Source organism: Agelaius tricolor, unplaced genomic scaffold (assembly GCF_023055355.1).
Source record: "Agelaius tricolor isolate 1412-34295 unplaced genomic scaffold, bAgeTri1.0.p SCAF_101, whole genome shotgun sequence".
NCBI classification, from domain to species: Eukaryota; Metazoa; Chordata; class Aves; order Passeriformes; family Icteridae; genus Agelaius; species Agelaius tricolor.
The window spans coordinates 248,190-269,504 of NW_027269361.1; the positions used below are offsets into that span (position 1 = coordinate 248,190).

At 46.4% G+C, this 21,315-nt stretch overlaps 1 protein-coding gene across 1 annotated transcript; it reads left to right on the forward strand.

The window, feature by feature from the left end:
* Positions 1 to 7,759, forward strand: HOXC12 (homeobox C12). The gene is made up of 2 exons (XM_071419192.1): positions 1 to 553; positions 7,521 to 7,759. Exons 1-2 carry the CDS (start codon positions 1 to 3, stop codon positions 7,757 to 7,759), a joined length of 792 nt encoding a protein of 263 aa, XP_071275293.1.
* Positions 7,760 to 21,315: the final 13,556 nt, after the last annotated feature.

Below are 21,315 nucleotides of genomic sequence, written 5' to 3' on the forward strand. Positions count from 1 at the left end.
ATGGGCGAGCACAATCTGCTGAACCCCGGCTTCGTGGGGCCGCTCCTCAACATCCACACGGGCGACGCCTTCTACTTCCCCAACTTCCGCGCGTCCGGCGCCCAGATCCCGGCGCTGCCGTCGCTGCCGTACCCGCGCCGGGACAACTTCGCCTCCCTGCCCGCCTGGGCGCCCTCGGAGCCCTGCGGGCCCTACCCGCAGCCCTACCTGGGCTTCGGCCGCGCCTGCGAGCTCGCCCGGCCCGACGAGGGCAAGTGCTGCTACCGCGACGGCGGCGACAAGGCCCGGGAGGGCCGGGACGCGGCGCTGCTGCCGCTGGAGCCGCCGCCGGCCGCGGGCGGCGCCCCGAACCCCGGCGGCCACTTGGGCACCAGCCCGGGCTCCCTGGGCAGCCTCGGCTCGGGCTTCGGCAAATTCGAGTTCGGCGAGGGCGGCGCGCAGGAGGCGCAGAACTGCCCCGGGCTGGAGGCGGACCCGGGCCCGGCGCTGCTCGGGGACGGGGCCAAGGGCGACCCGCCCGGGCTGCTCTCACCGCTGGGCGCCTCGGGAGCCGGTGAGAGAGCGGGGCTGGGCTTTTGGGGCAGTTCTGGGGCATTTCGGGGGGTTTCGGGGGTTTTTGGGGTGAGTTTTGGGGTTTTTTTGGTGAGCATTGGAAGGGCTGTCCCCGGTAGCGAAGGGGACGCGCCCGCGCTGCTGTCACCGCTGGGCGCCTCGGGAGCCGGTGAGACAGCGGGGCTGGGGGTTCGGGGGGAGTTTCGGGAGATTTTGGGTTTTTTGGGTGTTTTTGGGGGGCTTTGGGGGTTGTTTCTAGCGGGTGTTGGGCGGCTTTGGGAAGGGCTTTCCCCGATAGTGAAGGGGACGCGCCCGCGCTGCTGTCACCGCTCAGCGCCGGCAGAACGGGTGAAAGAACGGGATTGGGGTTCCGGGGGATTTTTGGGATTTTTTTGGGTGTTGTTTTGGGGGTTTTTTAGTGTTGTTTTGGGGTTTTGGGGTTGTTTCTAGCGGGTGTTGGGTGGCTTTGGGAAGGGTTTACCCCGATAGCGAAGGGGACGCGCCCGCGCCGCTGTCACCGCTCAGCGCCTGGGGAGCCGGTGAGAGAGCGGGATTGGGGTTTTGCGGTGGCTTTGAGGGTTTTTAGGGTTTTTGGGGTGAGTTTTGGGGATTTTTGGGGTGACTTTTGGGGTTTTTTGGTGGCATTGGAAGGGTTCTCCCCGGTAGCGAAGGGGACGCGCCCGCGCTGCTGTCACCGCTCGGCGCCGCAGGAGCGGCTGGGACAGCGGCATTGGGGATTTGGGGTTTTTGGGTGGGTTTGGGGTTTTTTGGCGTTGTTTTGGGGTGGTGTTGGGTTTTGGGGATTTTTTGGGGAGGATTTTGGGCTGGTTTTGGGGTGTTTTTCGAGGGTATGGAGCGGTTTGGGAAGGGTTCTCCCCGGTAGCGAAGGGGACGCGCCCGCGCTGCTGTCACCGCCCGGCGCCTCGGGAGCAGCTGGGACGGCGGCATTGGGGATTTTGGGGTATTTTTGGGTGATTTTGGGGGTTTTTTGGGGGGTTTTGGGGTGGTTTTGGGTTCTGGGGATTTTTTGGGGAGGATTTTGGGCTGGTTTTGGGGTGTTTTTCGAGGGTATGGAGCGGTTTGGGAAGGGCTCTCCCCGGCAATGCCGGGGACGCGCCCGCGCTGCTGTCACCGCCCGGCGCCGGCGGAGCTGCGCGGGGATTTGGGGTTTTTTAGGTTTTTTGGGGTTTTTTGGGGAGGGTTTCGGGATTTTGGGGCTTTCTGGGGTTTCCGAGGATTTCCTGGTGGGTGCTGGGAGGGCTCTCCCGGTAATGAAGGGGACGCGGCGGGGCCGGTGCCGCCCCTGAGCGCCCGCGGAGCGGCTGAGGCGGCGCCGTTTGGGGCTTTTGGGTTTTTTTGGGGGTTATTTTGGGGCGGTTTGGGGCTTTTGGGGTTTTTTTGGGGTTATTTTGGGACGGTTTCGGGTTTCTGAGGTTGGTTCCGGTGGTGTTGGGTGATTTGGGAAGGGTTTTCCCCGGGAATGGAGGGGATGAGCCGCGGCCGCTCAGCGGAGCGGGCGAGGATTTGGGGTTTTTTGGGGTGGTTTTGGGGTTTCCGTGAGGGTTTGGGGTTTTTTTGGGGTGGTTTTGGGGTTTCCGTGAGGTTTTCTGGGGGTTTTTGGGGTGGTTTTGGGGTTTCCGTGCGGTTTTCTGGGCGCTTTTGGGGTTTATTTTTGGGTGGGTTTGGGAATGATTTCCCCGGGAATGGAGGGGATGCGGCGGGGCTGGGATAAGAGAACGGGAATTGGGGATTTTTGGGGTTTTTTGGGGGGCAGTTTTGGGGTTTATTTAGGGCTATTTTGGGGTTTATTTAGGGCTATTTTGGGGTTTCGGGGAATTTTCTCGGTGGTTTCGGGAGGGTTTTCCCCGGGAATGAGGAGGATCCGGCGGGGCTGAACGTGGGGAGCGGTGGTGAGACCGCGGGATTTTGGGGTTTTTGGGGTTTTTAGGTATTTTTGGGGTTTTTTTGGAGGGTTTGGGGTTTTTCTGAGGGGTTTTGGAAGGGATTTTTGGGGTTTTTTTTGGGGTTTTCCCCGGGATCAAAGGGGACGCGGCAGCGCCGGGGGCACCGGGGATGTGGGAGCGGTGGTGAGACCGCGGGGTTTGGGGTTTTTGGGATTTTTTTGGGATTTTTTTGGGGAGTTTTCGGGTGGTTTGGGGTTTTTTGGTTTTTTTAGGGTGTGTTTGGGTTTTTTGGGGGGCTTTAGGGTTTTTTTATTATTTTTTTAGGGTTTTAGAGCCTTTTTTTGGTGGGGTTTCCCCAGGGATGGGGAGGACACGGCGGGGTTGGGGTCGCCGCTGGGAACGGCGGCGACAGAACGGGGATTTTGGGGCTTTTTGGGGGATTTTTGGGTTTTTTGGGGGGTTTTGGTTTTTGGGGGGGATTTTGAGGGGTTTTGGGGAGGTTTGGGGTCTTTAGGGGATTTAGAGGCGGGAATTCGAGGGATTTTGGAATAAAGGGGACGCGCTGGGTCTGGGCTCACCCCTAAACGTGGGGAGCCCCGGCGAGGGCCTGGGAATGGGATTTTGGGGGGGTTTTGGGGTTTTTGGGGGGTTTTGGGGTTTTTTTGGGGTTTTACAGAGTTCGTGAAGGGCTCGGAAGGGTTTGGAGGGGATTCCTCCGGAATTTGGGATTTGCTGGCCTTGGTGCGACCCCGAGCGCAGGGAGCGGGACAGGGAGCTGGAAATGGGATTTTTGGGGTTATTTTTGGTTTTTCTGGGATTTTTTGGGGTTTTTTTGGTTTTTTTTGGGTTTTTTGGGGGCTTTTTGAGGTTTTTTTTGGTGAGGGTGGCGAGGATTTCCCCTGGGGATGAAGGGGCCGGGGCGGCGCTGGCGGCGCCCCTGAGCACGGCCCGGAAATTGGAGATTTTGGGGTTTTTTGGGGCGGTTTTTGGGTATTTTTGGGGTTTTTTTCAGGGTTTTTGGAGGGTTTATGGGGTTTTTGGGAGGGTTTTTTTTGGGTGAGTCCCTGGGAATAAAGGGGGACACGGAGGGGTCGGGGGCAGCCCCGAGTGCTGGCAATAAAAAAGGCAGGATTGGGTTTTTCGGGATTTTTGGGATTTTTGGGGATTTTTGGGGATTTTGGGGGTGTTTTGAGGGGTTTGGGGTTTGGGGTTTTCTTAGGGGATACTGGAAGGGACAAAGCGGGGTTGGGGTCACCCCTGGGCCGTGGCAGGGACGCTCGGGTGCTGAAATTTGGGGTTTTTTGGGGGGTTTTGGGTTGGTTTTGGGGGTATTTGGGGTTTTTTGGGTTTTTGGGTCGGTTTTTGGGGTATTTGGGGTTTTTTTAGGGGGTGAGGGTTTTGGAAGGATTTTTTGGTGGTTTTGAAGGATTTTCCCCCGGAATTTGGGGTTTTGTGGGGTCGGGGTCGCCCCCGAATGCACAGAGCGGGGCTCAGGTCCTAAAAAGGGAGAATTTGGGGTTTTTTGGGTTTTTTTGGGGGGGATTTCAGGGGGATTTGGGGTTTTTTGGGGGGGTTTCATGGGGATTTGGGGTTTTTGGGTTTTTTTGCGGGGGGTTCAGGGGGATTTGGGGTTTTGGGTTTTTTTGGGGCGGTTTCAGGGGTTTTCCCAAGGAATTTGGGGTGCGGGGGTTGGGGGCACCCCTGAACCCCAACAGGGGTGGTCAGGGTCTAAAAAGAGAAATTTGGGGTTTTTTTTACAGGGATTTTTTGGGGGGATTTGGGAAGGGTTTGGGGATTTTTGGGGTTTTTATTGAGGGTTTTTGCAGGGATTTTTGGGGTTTTTATTGAGGGTTTTTGGAAGGGATTTTTGGGGTTTTTTTGAGGGTTTTTTGGGATTTTTTCGAGGGTTTTTGGAAGGGATTTTTTTGGGTTTTTATTGAGGGTTTTTGCAGGGATTTTTGGGGTTTTTATTGAGGGTTTTTGCGGGGATTTTTGGGGTTTTTTGGGGGTTTTTGGGAGGGATTTGGGGTTCCTTGGGGCCGCTGTCACCCCTGGACCCGGCAGTGCTGGCCAGGTCCTAAAATCCGAAATTTTGGGTTTTTTTTTCCCCGGGGTTTTGGGGGAAATTTGGGGTTCGGCGGGGTTGGTGGAACCCCTGAACATCGGCAGCGGCGGGAAGGTGCAAAAAAGGAAATTTTGGGGTTTTTTGGGGTGTTCTGGATGGGATTTAGGGAGGTTTTGGGGTCTTTTAGGGGGGTTTTGGACGGGAATTTTGGGTTCGGCGGGGGACAGCGCTGGAATGGGGATTTTGGGGATTTTTGGGGATTTTTTTGGGGGGGATTTTGGGGTGAAGTTTGGGGTTCGCGGGGCGGGACGCGGGCGCTGTGGGGTCGGGCCGCTAGGGGTAGCAGCGAAACCCCGAATGTTTTATGGGGTGCCGCCGCTTTTAAAGGAAAAGCCATAAAAAAGGAAAAATCCCATAAAAAATGCGGTCGGAGGCGCGGAAAAAAGGGGAAAAAACGGGAAAATCCCAAAAAAAAACAACCTCGGGATGAGATTTTGGGATCGCGGGGGAGAAAAAAGGCGGAAAATGGGGCGAAAAATGAGATTTTTAACGAAAAAATCAACCCCGGCTTTGGGGGCACGGGCGGGAAAAAGGGGGGGGAAAAGGGAAAATCCTTAAAAAAACCCAAAAATCAAAAATCCCAGCCCGGACTTGGGGGGAGTCCCAGATTTTGGGGTTTTCTCCCAATTTTTTGGGGAAAATTCTGAATTCCCTTTCGGGGGAAAGGGGGGAAAGTGGAATTTTGGGGGAAAAATGGGGAAAAAAGGGGGTTTGGGGGGAAAGAAGGGAAAAGGGGAATTTTGGGGAGGATTTTTAGCGGAAAAAGGGAAAATGGAGCATTTTGGGGAGGTTTTTATGGAAAGGGGCATCTTGGGGAGGTTTTTTGGGGGGAGAAAGGGGAAAAAGGGCATTTCGGGAAGGGTTTTTTAGGGGAAAAAGGAGCATTTTTGGGAGGATTTTTAGAAGGAAAAAGAACATTTTGGGGAGGATTTTTTAATGGAAAATGAACATTTCGGGGAGGGTTTTTAGAAGGAAAATTAAGATTTCGGTGACGGTTTTTAAAGCAAAAAGGGAAACTCAGCATTTCGGGGAGGATTTTTTAGAAGGAAAATGAGCATTTCGGGGAGGATATTTTAATGGAAAATGAACATTCCGGTGCAGTTTTTTAGAGCCAAAAAGGCAAACTCGGCATTTCGGGGTCGCTTTTTCCGCGGAACCCCCGGCCCGGCCCTTCCGGGGCCGCTTTTGGGGTGAATTCGCTTTTGTTCCTTTGGGACGGTTCCGGTGTCGCTTTTTCCCCTCTGGGACGGTTCCGGTTCGGGGCGAATTCGCTGCTTTTCCCTCTGGGACGGCTCCGAATTCTCTGTTTTTCCCCTCCGTGACGGTTCCCATGTCGCTGTTTTTCGTTTGGGACGGCTCCGATTTCGCTGTTTTTCCCCTCTGTGACGGTGCCGGTGTCGCATTTTCCCTTTGGGACGGTTCCGGTTCGGGTTAAATTCTCTGTTTCCCTTTGGGACGGTTCCTGTTCGGGTTGAATTCTCTGTTTTTTTCCCCCGTGACGGTTCCGATGTCGCCGCTGTTTCCCCTTTGGGGACGGTTCCGTTTCGGGATAAATTCTCTGTTTCCCCCCCGTGACGGTTCCGTTTCGGGATAAATTCTCTATTTCCCCCCCCCCCCCGACGGTGCCGGTGTCTCTGTTTCCCGTTGGGGACGGTTCCTTTTCGGGGTGAATTCTCTGTTTTTCCCCCCGTGACGGTTCCGGTGTCCCCGCTGTTTCCCGTTGGGTACGGTTCCGATCGGGATAAATTCCCTTTTTCCCCCCGTGACGGTGCCGGTGTCTCTGTTTCCCGTCTGTGACGGTTCCGATTCGGGATAAATTCTCTATTTTTTCCCCCCCTGACGGTGCCGGTGTCTCCGCTGTTTCCCGTTGGGTACGATTCCTGTTCGGGATAAATTCTCTGTTTTCCCTTCGTGACGGTTCCGTTTCGGGATAAATTCTCTATTTCCCCCCCGTGACGGTTCCGGTGTCTCTGTTTCCCGTTGGGGACGGTTCCGATCGGGATAAATTCTCTGTTTTTCCTCCCCGTGACGGTTCCGATCGGGATAAATTCCCTTTTTCCCCCCCCTGACGGTTCCGATTCGCGGTGAATTCCCTGTTTTTCCCCCCGTGACGGTGCCGGTGTCTCCGCTGTTTCCCGTTGGGTACGGTTCCTGTTCGGGATAAATTCTCTGTTTTTCCCCCCGTGACGGTTCCGTTTCGGGTTGAATTCTCTGTTTTTACCCCCGTGACGGTTCCGGTGTCCCCGCTGTTTCCCGTTGGGTACGGTTCCGTTTCGGGATAAATTCCCTTTTTCCCCCCGTGACGGTGCCGGTGTCTCTGTTTCCCGTCTGTGACGGTTCCGATTCGGGATAAATTCTCTATTTTTTCCCCCCCTGACGGTGCCGGTGTCTCCGCTGTTTCCCGTTGGGTACGATTCCTGTTCGGGATAAATTCTCTGTTTTCCCTTCGTGACGGTTCCTTTTCGGGATAAATTCTCTATTTCCCCCCCGTGACGGTTCCGGTGTCTCTGTTTCCCGTTGGGGACGGTTCCGATCGGGATAAATTCTCTGTTTTTCGTTGGGGACGGTTCCTTTTCGGGGTGAATTCCCTTTTTTTCCCCCCCGTGACGGTTCGGGTGTCCCCGCTGTTTCCCGTTGGGTACGGTTCCGATTCGGGATAAATTCTCTATTTTCGTTTGGGACGGTTCCGATCGGGATAAATTCCCTTTTTCCCCCCCGTGACGGTTCCGGTGTCTCTGTTTCCCGTTGGGTACGATTCCTGTTCGGGATAAATTCCCTTTTTTCCCCCCCGTGACGGTGCCGGTGTCTCTGTTTCCCGTTGGGTACGATTCCTGTTCGGGATAAATTCTCTATTTTCCCCCCGTGACGGTTCCTTTTCGGGATAAATTCCCTGTTTTTTCCCCCCCGTGACGGTTCGGGTGTCGCCGCTGTTTCCGCAGGCGCGGCCTGGTTCCCGCTGCAGCCGCGCTCGCGCAAGAAGCGCAAGCCGTACTCGAAGCTGCAGCTGGCGGAGCTCGAGGGCGAGTTCCTGGTGAACGAATTCATCACCCGGCAGCGCCGCCGCGAGCTCTCGGACCGCCTGAACCTCAGCGACCAGCAGGTCAAGATCTGGTTCCAGAACCGCCGCATGAAGAAGAAGCGGCTGCTCCTCCGCGAGCAGGCGCTCAGCTTCTTCTAGAGGGGGAAAATCCGCCGAAAAACCCGGCGGGAAAACTCGAGAAATTCCAATTTTCGGGAGAGATCGGGGTTCGGAAAGCGGCGGGGGAAATGAGGAGGAAAAAGGAGATTTTGGGTTTTCCTCCCTCTCCTTAGGACAAAACCAAACCAAAAAACCAAGCGCGGGCGGACTCGGAGCGCCGGAGGAGCGGATGGAGACGGGGATGAAAATGAGAAGGGATTAATTAATTGGAATGAATTTTAATTAATTGTAAATATCGGGAGCGCGGGAAGCGGCGCTGAGGCCGAGGAGGAGGAGGAGGAGGAGGAGGAAGGGGAGGTTGTGGTGGGAGCTCTGCGAGGCCGAGCCCAGGTAGGAGCGCCCGGAATTCCCGGATTTCAGCCCAAAACCGCGGCCTGGGGTGGAAAAAGGGAAAGTTTGGGGTGAGGAGGGGGAAAAGGCGGCGGAAATTCGGGAATTTTCCGGCGGGAAAAGGAGGAAAAATGAGGTGGGGCCATAAAGGCGAAATGGGTGGAAAATGGGAGATTTTGGGACAAATGAAGGAATCGGGGGCAAAATCGAGGTGGGATCCTAAAGGATCCTGAACTTGTGTGGAAAATGGGGAATTTTGGGTCAAATGAAGGAATCCGGGGGGAAATCGAGGTGGAATCCTAAAGGATCCTTAATTTGGGTGGAAAATGGGAGATTTTGGGACAAATGAAGGAATTTCGGGGAAAAACGGGAAAATCGAGGTGGTGTCAGAAAGGATCCTTAATTTGGGTGGAAAATGGGAATTTTTGGGTCGAAATGAAGGAATTTGGGGAGAAAATTGAAGCGAAATCCTAGAGGATCTTTAAATTGGGTGGAAAATAGGAAATTTTTGGTTGGAATGAAGGAATTTCGGGGAAAAATAGGAAAATGGAAGTGGTGTCCTAAGGAATCTTTCACTGAAGTGGAAAATGGGAATTTTTGGGTCGAAATGAAGGAATTTGGGGGGAAAACGGGAAACTGGAGCTTGTGCCCGAAATAATCCGCAATTTGCCTGGAAAATGGGAATTTTTGGGGCTGAAACGAAGAATTTGGGGGGAAAAGCGGGCTCGGATCTCTGCAGACAAAGCCCGGCTGGAAATTGGATTTTTCCCGCTGGAATTGGCTCCGCTCGGGGCGGACAAAAAAAGGAATTTTTTCCCCTTTTTTGGAGCTTTTCCCTCCCTCTCTGCGATTTTCCAGCGTTTCTTTGTAAGGCCCCAAAATTCCCAAAACCTTTTTTTTGTTTTTTTGGGTTTTTTCTGTCGCAGGAATCGCAGGTTTGGGTAAAAATTCCGTTTTCTCCTCCCGACAAATTCCGGTTTTTCCACCTTGGCGGGACCAGGGATGGGATTTTCCCCTTTTTTCTCCTCAATTTTGGGATTTTCCTGCGATTTTGGGGGGGAATAAAAATGCAGGAAATCGGGGAAAGGTTCGGGGGAAATGGGATTTTTCAGCGGGGGAGGCGGAATTTGGGGCCATTCCCTGGAAAATCGGGATTTTCCCAGGCGCCGCCTTTGGGGGCAAATCCCGAAAAAAAACCCGGGAAAATCCCCCAAAAATCCCCAAAAAATCCCCCAAAAAATCCCCCAAAAACCCCCAAAAAATGAGATTTCGCTGCTTTTCTGCCCCTTTTCCCTCCTCGCTCCCTCCCGAGCTTCTCCTTCTCCTTTTTTCCCTTTTCTCGCTCATTTTTTCCATTTTCCCCTCACTTTTTTCCTCATTTTTCCCCTTTTTTCCCCGTCATTTTCCCTTTTTCCTCCCATTTTTCCCTTTTTCTCCCCATTTTTTCTCCTTTTTTCTCCCTTCCCCATTTATTTCTATTTTTCCCCATTCCCACCACAATTATTCCCATTTTTCTGCCCTTTCCGAGAATTTTTGGCCAGGGAAAAAAATCCCAAACCCCAATTTTGGGGTCAGGATCCCCTGTCCCCCATTTTCCCCGATTTTCCCCCCATTTTCCCCATTTTTTTCTCCCATTTTTCCCCATTTTTCCCCTTTTTTCCCCATTTTCCCCCCGTCCCTCTCCGAGCCCCCTCGGGGCCGTGCAATAAATCCCAAATCGCCTCCAAATCCCCGGTTTTGGGGCAGTTTCAGGTGCAATGGGAGAAATTCCATTTTTTGGGTGGAATTTTGGGGGTTTTGGGGCTCCCCGAGGAGATTTCGGGGCCGTTTCGAGTCCTGGGGGTGCGGAAATCATCGAAAAAATCCAAATTTTGGTGAATTTTGGGTCCCAAACCCCTCCGGGAAGGGGGAGGAGGGCGGGAGCTCGGAATTTGGGGGGATTTGCCCCAAAAATCCCAAATGGAGCCGCGGCCTTCGGGAAACCCAAATAAAATGAAATAAAAGGAAAATAAATTGAGAATTTAATGGGAAAGCGGGAAGAAAAGGAAAATCAACGGGAAGGGAGAGACGGGAAAGTGAAAAAATGGAAAAAAAAAATGGGAATGGAATGGAAATAAAGGAGGGAAAGGAAAATGAAATGGGAAAAAAGGGAAAGGAAATGGAAAAGTGAGAGTGGAATGGAAAAAATGGGAATGGAATGGAAAAAAAGAGAATAAATGAAAATATGAGAATAAAATGAAAATATGGGAATAAATGGAAATATGAGAATAAAATGAAAATATGGGAATAAATGAAAATATGAGAATGAAATGAAAATATGGGAATAAATGAAAATATGAGAATAAAATGAAAATATGATGTGAATAAAGTGAAAATATGGAAGCGAGAGGAAAACGAAATGGTAAAAATAAAAAAAAAAAAGAGAATAAATTGTAAAAAAATCAAAATAAAATGTGAATAAAATGTGAATAAATTGTGAATAAAATGTGAATAAAATGTGAATAAAGGAGATCGCGGTTCCCGAGCGTCCCCGCGGCATCGGCACCGAAAATGCCCCAAAAATGCCCCGAAAATGCCCCGAAAATGCCCCAAAAATGCCCCAAAATTGGGAATTTCCGCCCCATCCCGGCGTTAATGAATCTCCGGCGTTAATTAATGCTCGTTAATTAACGAGCGCCGTAATGAGCGCGGGAATTGGGGAATGCGCGGCCGAGGCTCCTCTGGGCGAGCTCGGGGTGCAATTAATGGGGAGTAATTAATGAGGGATTAATGAATGAATGAATGAATGAATGAATGAACGAACGCGCTGATTCATTGCTGGGGAATAAAGGAACGCGCGCCGGGATCCTCTGGTGTTATTTATTATTTATTTGACTTTATTTTATTTTATTTTATTTTATTTTATTTTATTTTATTATTCTATTTTATTCTATTTTATTATTTTATTTTATTTTATTTCATTTCACTTTATTTTTAATTTTATCTATTTTTATTTATTTTATTTTATTTCATTTCATTTCATTTCATTTCATTTTTAATTTTATTTATTTTATTTATTATATTTTATTTTAATTTATTTTATTTTCTATTTTTTTCTATTTTATTCGATTTTATAATATTTTTTTATTTTATTTTATTATTTTATTTAATTTTATTATTTTATTTTATTTTGCGCTGTTTTTAATTTTTCAAATTTCATTTTATTTTTTCATTTCTTTCTTTTTAGTTTGGTAGTTCTATTTTTTATTTCTATTTTTATTTTATTTATTTTAATTGAATCTTTTACCTTTGTATATTATTATTATTATTATTATTATTATTATTATTATTATTATTATTATTATCAAAAAATCCCGCCTGAAATTCATCAAAACCGAGAGAAAACTCCGAATATTCTCCGCCTTTTCCGACTTTCTGAGGGTGACAATAATTGGAAAAGGTGCTGAGGTGAAATTAGCCGAGAAATTCAAAATATGGAGGGGAAAAATGGGGAAAAATCCCCGGAAAACAAAAATTCAGGGAGGTGAAAGTTGGAATTTGGATTTTTGGGGGAGAGGCCGGAACGAGGAGCTCGAGGGGCTCCTGGGGAATTCGGATCCTTTTGCCAGCCCGAAACCTCCCCAGAAATTCGGAAAAATTCGAATTTTCGGAGCCGCAATTGCAGCCGGAAACCCGGGGGGAGAAGCGGAGGAAATGAGGAAAAAATCGGGAAAAAATTGGGAAAAAATCGGGAAAAAATCAGGGAAAAAATCGGGGAAAAAATCGGGGGAAAAATCGGGGAAAAATCGGGGAAAAATCAGGGAAAAATCAGGGAAAAAATCGGGAAAAAAATCAGGGAAAAAATCGGGGGAAAATCAGGGAAAAAATCGGGAAAAAAAATGTGGGGAAAATGAGGGAAAATATCAGGGGAAAATCGGGGGAAAATCAGGGAAAAAATCAGGGGAAAATCGGGAAAAAAATCGAGAAAAATTCGGGGAAAAATCGGGAGAAATCGGGAAAAAAATCAGGGGAAAAACAGGGAAAAATCAGGGAAAATATCAGGGAAAATATCAAGGGAAAATCGGGGAAAAAATCGGGGAAAAAATCGGGGAAAAAATCAGGAAAAAATCGGGAAAAAATCAGGGAAATTTTGCTTTTTTTATTTTCTGGCTGCTGGGCCTGGAGGAGCCCCGGGGGGTTTTTAATTTTTAATTAGCGGGGATTAATTAACGAGGGAGGGAATAAATGAATGAATGGAGGAGCCTCGTTGAGGGGAGATGGATGAACCCAAACGAAAAAGGAAAAACGGGAAATAAAAGGGAAAAACCCGGAATAAAAAAATGGAAATAATAAATAACAATAAAAAGGAAAACTGGAAATAATTCGGGGCTTTTTTTTATTCCCCTTTTCCCCCTTTTTTTTTCCCCTTTTCCCCCGAATTTCCCCTTTTTTAGTCACATTTTCCCCCATTTCTCCGTCCCAAAGAATCGAGGCCTTTGGGGCCTTTTTGGACCTTGGATCCATTTCTGGGATTTTTATGAACCTCGAATCCGTTTTTGGGATCTTTTAGGACCTTGGATCCATTTTTGGGGTTTTTATGGACCTCGAATCCGTTTTTGGGATCTTTTAGGACCTTGGATCCATTTTTGGGGTTTTTATGGACCTTGGATCCATTTTTGGGATTTTTTTTGACCTTGGATCCACTTTTAGGGTTTTTATGGACCTTGGATCCATTTTTGGGGTTTTTATGGACCTTGGATCCATTTTTGAGGCCTTTAAGGACCTCGGATCCATTTTTGGGATCTTTTAGGACCTCGGATCCATTTTTGGGATTTTTTTTTGACCTTGGATCCATTTTTGGGGATTTTTTTTGACCTTGGATCCATTTTTGAGGCCTTTATGGACCTCGGATCCATTTTTGAGGCCTTTTCGGACCTCGGATCCGTTTTTGGGATCTTTTAGGACCTTGCACAAATTTTTGGGATTTTTTGTTTGACCTCGAATCCGTTTTTTGGATCCCGTGGGGCCTTGGATCCATTTTGGGGTCCCAAGCGCCCCCAGGTCCCTTTTTGGGGTCCCACCCGCTCCCGTTTCCCCTTCAAATCCTCCCTTCCCTCCTTGGCCCGCCCAAACCCCAAACCCCGAACCTCAAAAACCCCAAAAACCCCAAAACCCCCAAACCCCAAAATCCCAAATCCCCAAACCTCAAATCCCGACCCCCAAATCCAATCCTAAAACCCCAAAACCCCCAAAAACCCCAAACCCCAAAACCCCAAAATCCCAAATCCCAAATCCCCAAAACCCCCAAAACTCCAAAACCCCCAAAACTCCAAACCCCAAATCCCAAACCTCAAAAACCCCAAAAAACTCAAACCCCAAAATCCCAAAACCCCAAACCCCAAAATCCCAAATCCCAAACCCCAAATCTCAAACCCTTAAACCCCCAAATCCCGAACTCCAAACCCCAAAACCCCAAATCCCAAACCCCAAATTCCCGACCCCCAAATCCCCAATCCTCAAACCCAAAATCCCCAAACCCCAAACCCCCCAAAACCCCCCAAAAACCCCAAAAAACCCAAAAACCCCAAACCCCCAAACGCCCCCAAATTCCCGCTTTTCCCGGCCCATCCCCTGCCCGGTTTTATTGGGATTTTATTGGGATTTTATTGGGATTTCTGCCCCTTTTGGGATTTTTATGGCTCCGATTTTCTCTTTATGGGGCGCGGCTGAGACAAAGCAGCCGCTCCTCCCTGGCCGCGCCATTTCCTCCTCCAAACCCCAAATTTCCCCTTTTTCCCCCCATTTTTGCGCCCCAAATCCCCCGGATCCCAACCCCAAAACGGAACCAAACCCTAAAATCGGAGTTTTGGGCTTTTCCCTTTACCCAAAGCAGCAAAAATCCCGATTTTCCCGGCCGGGCTTTGTTGTTGCTGTGGGGTTTTTTTAAGGGGAAAATCCGAATTTTTTAGGGGAAAAAAAAGGAGAATCGGGGAGAAAATTCTCAGCTTTTTGTGGGGTGGGAGCGGAATTTGGGGGGAAATGCGGGAAAGGGAAAAACGCGGCGGAAAATCCCCAAAAAAAGCGAAAGATCCCATAAGGATCCCATAAGGATCCCATCAATCCCCTCCCGCCCCACCCCGAGCCCGCCCCAAAAGGGCCCAAAATCCCAAATTTCGCGGCGCTTTTGGGGCCGGGCTGGGATTTTTGGGGTTTTTCTCCAACGCCGCGGTTGGGATTTGGGATTTTGGGGGATTTTGGGGGATTTTTGGGGGATTTTTGGGGGATTTTTGGGGGATTTTTGGGGGATTTTGGGGCCTTTCCCGGGCGGAGCCGCCGCCGTTCCCGCCGGGCTGGGCGGGCAAAGTGAAGGTCAAGTTAAGCTCGGCCTAAGCTGCGCCCGCCCGCTCCCTTTTTTTGTCCTTTTTTCCCCATTTTTTCCCCTTTTTTCCCCTTTAATTTTACCTAAAATCCCAAATCCGCCCCCCCGAATCCTCGGGGTCGATTTTAGGGAAGATTTTCCCCAAAAATTCCGATTTTTCCCCTCTAAAATTTGATTTTTTTCCCTCTTTTTATTCCCCTCCACGCGGCTTAAAATCAATTTTCCCCCTTTTTTTCCCCTTTTTTCCCTTTTTTCTCCCCCTTTTTCCCCATTTTCGCCGCCCAGGGGATGAAAAAGCAGCGGGAAAATCCCAATAAAGGTGAAAAACCCGAAAAAGGCGAAATTCGCGCGGTAAGAGGGGAAAACAAGGAGGGGGGGAGGGAGGAAAAATGGGAATTTTCCCTTAAAAAAAATGGGAATTTTCCCTCAAAAAAAAAGGGGAATTTTCCCTAAAAAATAATGGGAATTTTCCCTTAAAAACAATGGGAATTTTCCCTTAAAAAAAAACCCGGGAAAAATAAAATCCTAAAAAAAAAAAATTGGGATTTTTGGGGGGTTTTGGATCTTTGGGGGTGGCAGGAAAGGGGAAGGGCTGGAAAAATTGGGATTTTAAGCGGGTTTTAAGCGGATTTTTAGCGGATTTTTAGCGGATTTTAAGCGGATTTTTGGGGCTTTTTGGCTCCGGGAAAAGCGAGAAAAGGGTTTGGGTTAAATAAAGAAAATCCAGGGGAAAAAATGGGAAAAAAATCCCATAAATTCTCCCCAAATCCTCCTTAATTCCCTCCCTTTCCCCCGGAGCTGATTCCACCCCGAAATCCGAAAAAAATTGAATTAAAATCAATTAAAAATCAAATTAAAAATAACGGGGGGGGAGGGAGCGAAAATCCCCAAAAATGGAAACAAAATTCCCCAAATGCCCCAAAATGGAAAGGATGGGGACAAAGCTCGGCCGGGACCCGAATTTGGGAGATTTTGCCCCAAATTTTACCCCAAATTTCGCTCCCTGGGTGGGGCCGGACCCCGCGGGCGGACAATGGGAAAATTCGGATTTTTGGGGTTTTTTAATTCAATATTTTGGGGCTGATTTTGCTTTTTTGGGGGGAATTTTTTCTCCTCTTTATTTGGGGTTTTTTCCTCTTTTTTTTGGGTTTTTTTTTTCCTCTTTTTTTGGGGGATTTTTTCCTCTTTTTTTTGGGGGGGATTTTTTCCTCTTTATTTGGATTTTTTTCCTCTTTTTTTTTAGAATTTTTTCCCTCTTTATTTGGATTTTTTCCTCTTTTTTGGGGGGATTTTTTCCTCTTTTTATTTGGATTTTTTCCCCTTTGTTTCCCTCCTCAGCGCCCCCCGAGCCGCAGCAGCAAAACCGGCACCAAAAAATGGGGAAAAAATCCCAATTTTCCCCCAAAAATCCCAAATTCCCCCCGATTTTCACCCCCCGAGTGCCTCAAAAACCAAAAAAAATCCGAATTAAACCCGCGGACGGGGTGGGAGGGCGGAGAAACGAAGAAATTTTGCAGAAATTCGCCCAAAATTCGAATTCTTGGAGGGAAATTCGCTGCCTGGGTTTCAGTGGGGTGGGGTAAAATGGAATAAAATGCGAATTTTTGGGGTAAAAACGCCGAGTTCGGGGTTTTTAGGGAGGCGGCCGGGGTAAAAATCCGCTTTTTTAAAAATGGGAGAAAAATAAGAAAAAAACCCAGAGAGGAGCAATAAAACCAGAGGGAAAAGGGAATTTTAACCCATTTTCAATGAGATGAAAGAGGGGGAGAAGCCAATAAAAGTTGAATTTGGTGGGGGAATAAAGAAATCAATCAAAAATCTGATTTTCGAGGGATTTCCGGCCCTAATCCCGGGGATTTGGGGTGGAAAATGCGAATTTTATTGGGAAAAGGCGGCGGGAATTCCTGGGGATGCGGGCAGGGATGGAAAAATGAGAATTTTCCGCTTTGTTCGCCCCAAATTTATCCCCAAAGAAATAAAAAAACAACAACGGGAAGGGTTTTATGAACGGGAATCCCGAATTCCGCCGGGTTTTCCCCAAAAAAAACCCCGAAAATTCAGGAAAAAACCCAAAAAAAAACCAAAGTGAAAAAGCCCAAAATGGAGGGGAAAAAATCAAAATATAAAAACACAAAAATGGAAATTGGGAACGAATCCCGAGGGGTTTAGGAATAAAAGACGCCAAAAAATCCCAAATTTTATCCCCAAATCTTCATTTTAGGGTTTTAAACCCAGAACGGGGCCCGGGGTTAAAATAATCGAAATTTCCGCCCCAAATTCCCGATTTTCCCCATTTCCCTGCCCTTAATTCCCCATTTTTCCGCTTTTTCCCCCAATTTCGGGGAAGCTTTGCCGAGGAATCGCTGGAGAATAAAAGGAAAATGGAAATGCTGAGGTTCCGAGTGGTTTTTGGGGCTTTTTGGGGTTTTTTTAGGGGTTTTTGGGGCTTTTTTGGGGGGATTTTGGGGTTTTTTGGGGGCTTTCTTTGGGGTTTTTTTGGGGTTTTTTTCAGAGGTTTCTTTGGGGTTTTGGGTTTTTTTTGGGGGGGATTTTTTTGGGATTTTTTTGGGGATTTCTTTCGGTTTTTGGGGGTTTTTTTTATGGGTTTATTTGGGGTTTTTTGGGGTTTTTTTTAGGGGTTTCTTTGGGTTTTTTTTTTTTGGTTTTTTAGGGGTTTCTTTGGTTTTTTTTAGGGGTTTCTTTGGGGTTTTTTTGAGTTTTTTGGGGTTTTCTTAGGGGTTTTCTTTGGGGTTTTCTTTTGGTTTTTTGGGGGGTTTTTTTGGTTTTCTTTGGGTTTTTTTAGGGGTTTCTTTGGTTTTTTTTAGGGGTTTCTTTGGGTTTTCTTTGGGGTTTTTTTGGGGTTTTTTTTGGGGTGAAACGCGGCGGGATTGGGGTCGGGGTTGGGGGGCGTTGCCGGGCCTGGGCTTTGTTCCCTTCCCGGCCCAAATTTTGGGAATTTTCCCCCGAATTTCCCCAAATTTCGCCCCTCGGAGCCGGGCTGGGGGATGGAAAATGGGGGGGAAAGGAAAAAATGGGGAAAAATGGGGGAAAATGGGGAAAAAATGGGAAAAAATGGGAAAAAATGGGGAAAAATGGGGGAAAATTGGGAATAAAGGGAGAAAAATGGGAAAAAATGGGGGAAATTGGGAATAAAGGGAGAAAAATGGGAATAAAGGGTGGGAAATGGGAATAAAATGTGAAAAATGGGAATTATTTCTTTCATTTCTATGATTTATTTTTATTTTTCAATCCCATTTTCATTCATGGTTTATTCCATCCTTTGAGCATTGATTCTTTTATTATTTTATTCCTTTTTTCCATTCCTTTTTTCACTTTTCCATCGTTTCTTCCTTTCCACCATTTTCATTTCCATTTTTAGGGATTTCTTTCCTTTTTTAATGATTTCTGTCCATTTTTTAAAATTCTCCCTTCCCTTCATGATTTATTTAATTTTTTTACAATTATTTCTTTCATTCTTTATTATTTATTTGCATTTCAAAATTCTCCATTTCCTTCCCTCATTATTCATTTCATTTCTGCTTTATTCATTTCTTTCCTTTCCTCCTTATTTATTTCGTGTTTTATGATCACTGAAATCCCTTTAATTTTTATTATTTCAAATCCGGGCGAGAAAACCCCAAAAATCCCCAAAACTCCCCAAACCCGCGGTTTAAAATCGCTTTTTTTTCCCCACTCTCACCGTTCATTTTCCTGCCCTAAAATCGCTTTATTTTCCCCCAAAACCGGCGGCGAAATCCGCGGTAAAACCGAGCTCCGACCTCTTGAAATTCATTTTTATTTTTTATTTCTTTCCATTTTTTTGGGCGGTTTTTAAAGTCCCTCCACCCCCACTTTTTGGACTTTTCCCCATTTAAACTCCTTTAAATCAATTTTAATTTTCTTTTTCCTCTTTAAACTCCTTTAAATAAATTTTAATTTTCTTTTTCCCCCTTTAAACTCCTTTATATAAATTTTAATTTTCTTTTCCCCCTTTAAACTCCTTTAAATCAATTTTAATTTTCTTTTTGCCCTTTAAACTCCTTTATATAAATTTTAATTTTTTCCCCTTTAAACTCCTTTAAATCCAAAATTTCTTTTTCTTTTCCCCCTTTAAACTCCTTAAAATAAATTTTAATTTTCTTTTTCTTTTTCCCCCTTTAAACTCCTTTAAACCCATTTTTAAATGCACTTCCCCTTTAAACCCCCTTAAACCCACATTTTTATTTTTAACCTCCCTTAAACCCAAATTTCTCCCTTTAAATCTCCCTTAAACCCCATTTTTTAATATTTTTTTGCCCTTTAAACCCCTTTAAACACAATCCCCTCTATTTCCCCTATTAAACACCCTTAAATATCCATTTTTATATTATTTAAATATCCAATTTTTTATTATTTAAATATCCATTTTTATATTATTTAAATATCCATTTTTATATTATTTAAATATCCAATTTTTTATTATTTAAATATCCAGTTTTATATTATTTAAATATCCATTTTTTATTATTTAAATATCAATTTTTATATTATTTAAATATCCATTTTTAAATTATTTAAATATCCTTTTTTTACTATTTAAATATCCATTTTTTTATTATTTTCCTGCCTTTTAAACACCCCTCATTCCCATTTTTAATTTGATTTTCCCTTTAAACCCCTCAGCCCCCGTTTACAACCTCACATTTCCCATTTCCGATGTTATTTTTCCCTTTTCCAATCCCATTTTTTCCCTTTTTTCCCCCCTTTTTCCCACCCCGAACAAAGAATCCTTTCTACAACACCCACAAAAATCCCCGGAGGCCAAATCGGGGCTGAAAAACCCAAATATTATTGGGGAAAAAAGAGAAAAAATGAGGCAAACAAAGGAGATTTATTGGGAAAAGTTCAAGGCCAGGCCGAGCCCGCAGCCAAACAAAACTCGGATTTTTCTGGGCCCATTTCCAGCTTTTTTGGGAAGGAAAAGGCCCCGAAAATTCGGAATTTTGGGGCTTTTTGGGGGGCGCTAAAATCGCCTGGAAAGGGCGGGGAGCGCTCGCGGATTGTGGGGAAAACGGGGCCGGAATTTGGGGATTTTGGGGAGGATTTGGGGGTTTTCTGGGGGGGTTTGGGGTGGGAGAAAATCAGAAAATCCCGAGTGTGGAAAATGGGAAATTCGAAATAATTCGGGAGCAAAACGGGGAAAAGGCGAATGGGGCTTTGATTTTGGGGGGAAAAGGGGAAAAATGGGAATTTGGGGTTAATTTTGGGGAGGGAAAATGGGAATTTCGCGTTAATTTTGGGTGGGGAAAATGGGAATTTTGTGTTAATTTTGGGGAGGGAAAAGGGGAAAAAAGGGAATTTCCTGCTCATTTTGGGGGGAAAAAACGGAATTTCCTGCTCATTTTGGGGGGAAAAAGGGGAATTTTGAGGCGGGGAGAAGCCTCCGGTTGTGAAAATGGGAAAAAATGGGGGAAAAATGAGGGAAAAAAACGGAATTTCCACCTTTAACGGAGCAAAAAGCGCCGGGACCTCGCGGCTGCGCCTCCTCTCCCATCCCTGCGGCCCCAAAAATCCCCAAAAAAAGGAAAATAAAAATCAAAATTTCCCCTTTTTTGGGGGGGTTTCATTTCCTCCACCGGGCGCTTCCCAAGGCCCCCAGAATTTGGGATTTTTGCCGCTTTTCCCCCGTTCCCCGCTCCTTTTTTTAATTTCCTTTTTTAAATTCCCTTTTTTAAATTCCCTTTCTTTAATTTCCTTTTTTCATTCCCTTTTTTCATTCCCTTTTTTAATTCCCTTTTTTTTATTCCCTTTTTTTTAATTCCCTTTTTCAATTCCCTTTTTTCATCCCCTTTTTTAATTCCCTGTTTTATTTATTCCCTTTTTTCATTCCCTTTTTTAATTCCCTTTTTTTAATTCCGTTTTCATGTTCCTTTTTTTTAATTCCCTTTTTTTTTTTAAATTCCCTTTTTCTATTCCCTTTTTCAATTCCCTTTTTTCATTCCTTTTTTTTTAATTCCCTTTTTTAATTCCCTGTTTTCATTCCCTTTTTTTAATTCCCTTTTTTTTAAAATTCCCTTTTTTTTAATTCCCTTTTTTTTTAATTCCCTTTTTTAATTCCCTTTTTCATTCCCTGTTTTCATTCCCTTTTTTTTTATTCCCTTTTTTTTCATTCCCTTTTTTTAATTCCCTTTTTTTTTTAATTCCCTTTTTTTAAATTCCCTTTTTTTTAATTCCCTTTTTTAATTCCCTTTTTTATTCCTTTTTTTTCCATTCCCTGTTTTCATTCCCTTTTTTATTTATTCCCTTTTTCATTCCCTTTTTCATTCCCTATTTTCCATTCCCAGTTTTCACCCCCCCTTCCCACCAGCGCCGCTTTTCTCCCGCCCCCGTTTTAGGCCGGGGCTGCCAAAGCCGGGCCCAGCCGCTCCCGGTGTTAAATTTTATTGGGGTTTTTGTTTTTCCCTCGGTTCCTTTGGTTTTTTTGTTGGTTTTTTTTTGGTTTTTTGGGTTTTTTTTCCTGCAGGAATCGGAGCCGCCGGGCCCGGCCCCGTTTATGGCCGCGGTCACTTCTGGTGGTCAAATTCAAGGCCTGGGGCCCTGCAGGAAGCGGCCAAATCCCGGCCCTAAGCCCGGCTTTAAACCCGAGCCCGCCCGCAGGCCCCGAGCCCGGCTTTCAAACGCCATTAAACCACAAAAAAACAACAAAAAAACACAAAAAACCCCAAAAAATCCACAAAAAACCCACAAAAAAACCCCCCAAAAACCCCAAAAAACCCCAAAAAAACCAACCAAAAAACCAACAAAAAAACCACAAAAAACCCACAAAAAACCCACAAAAATCCCACAAAAAACCCACAAAAATCCCACA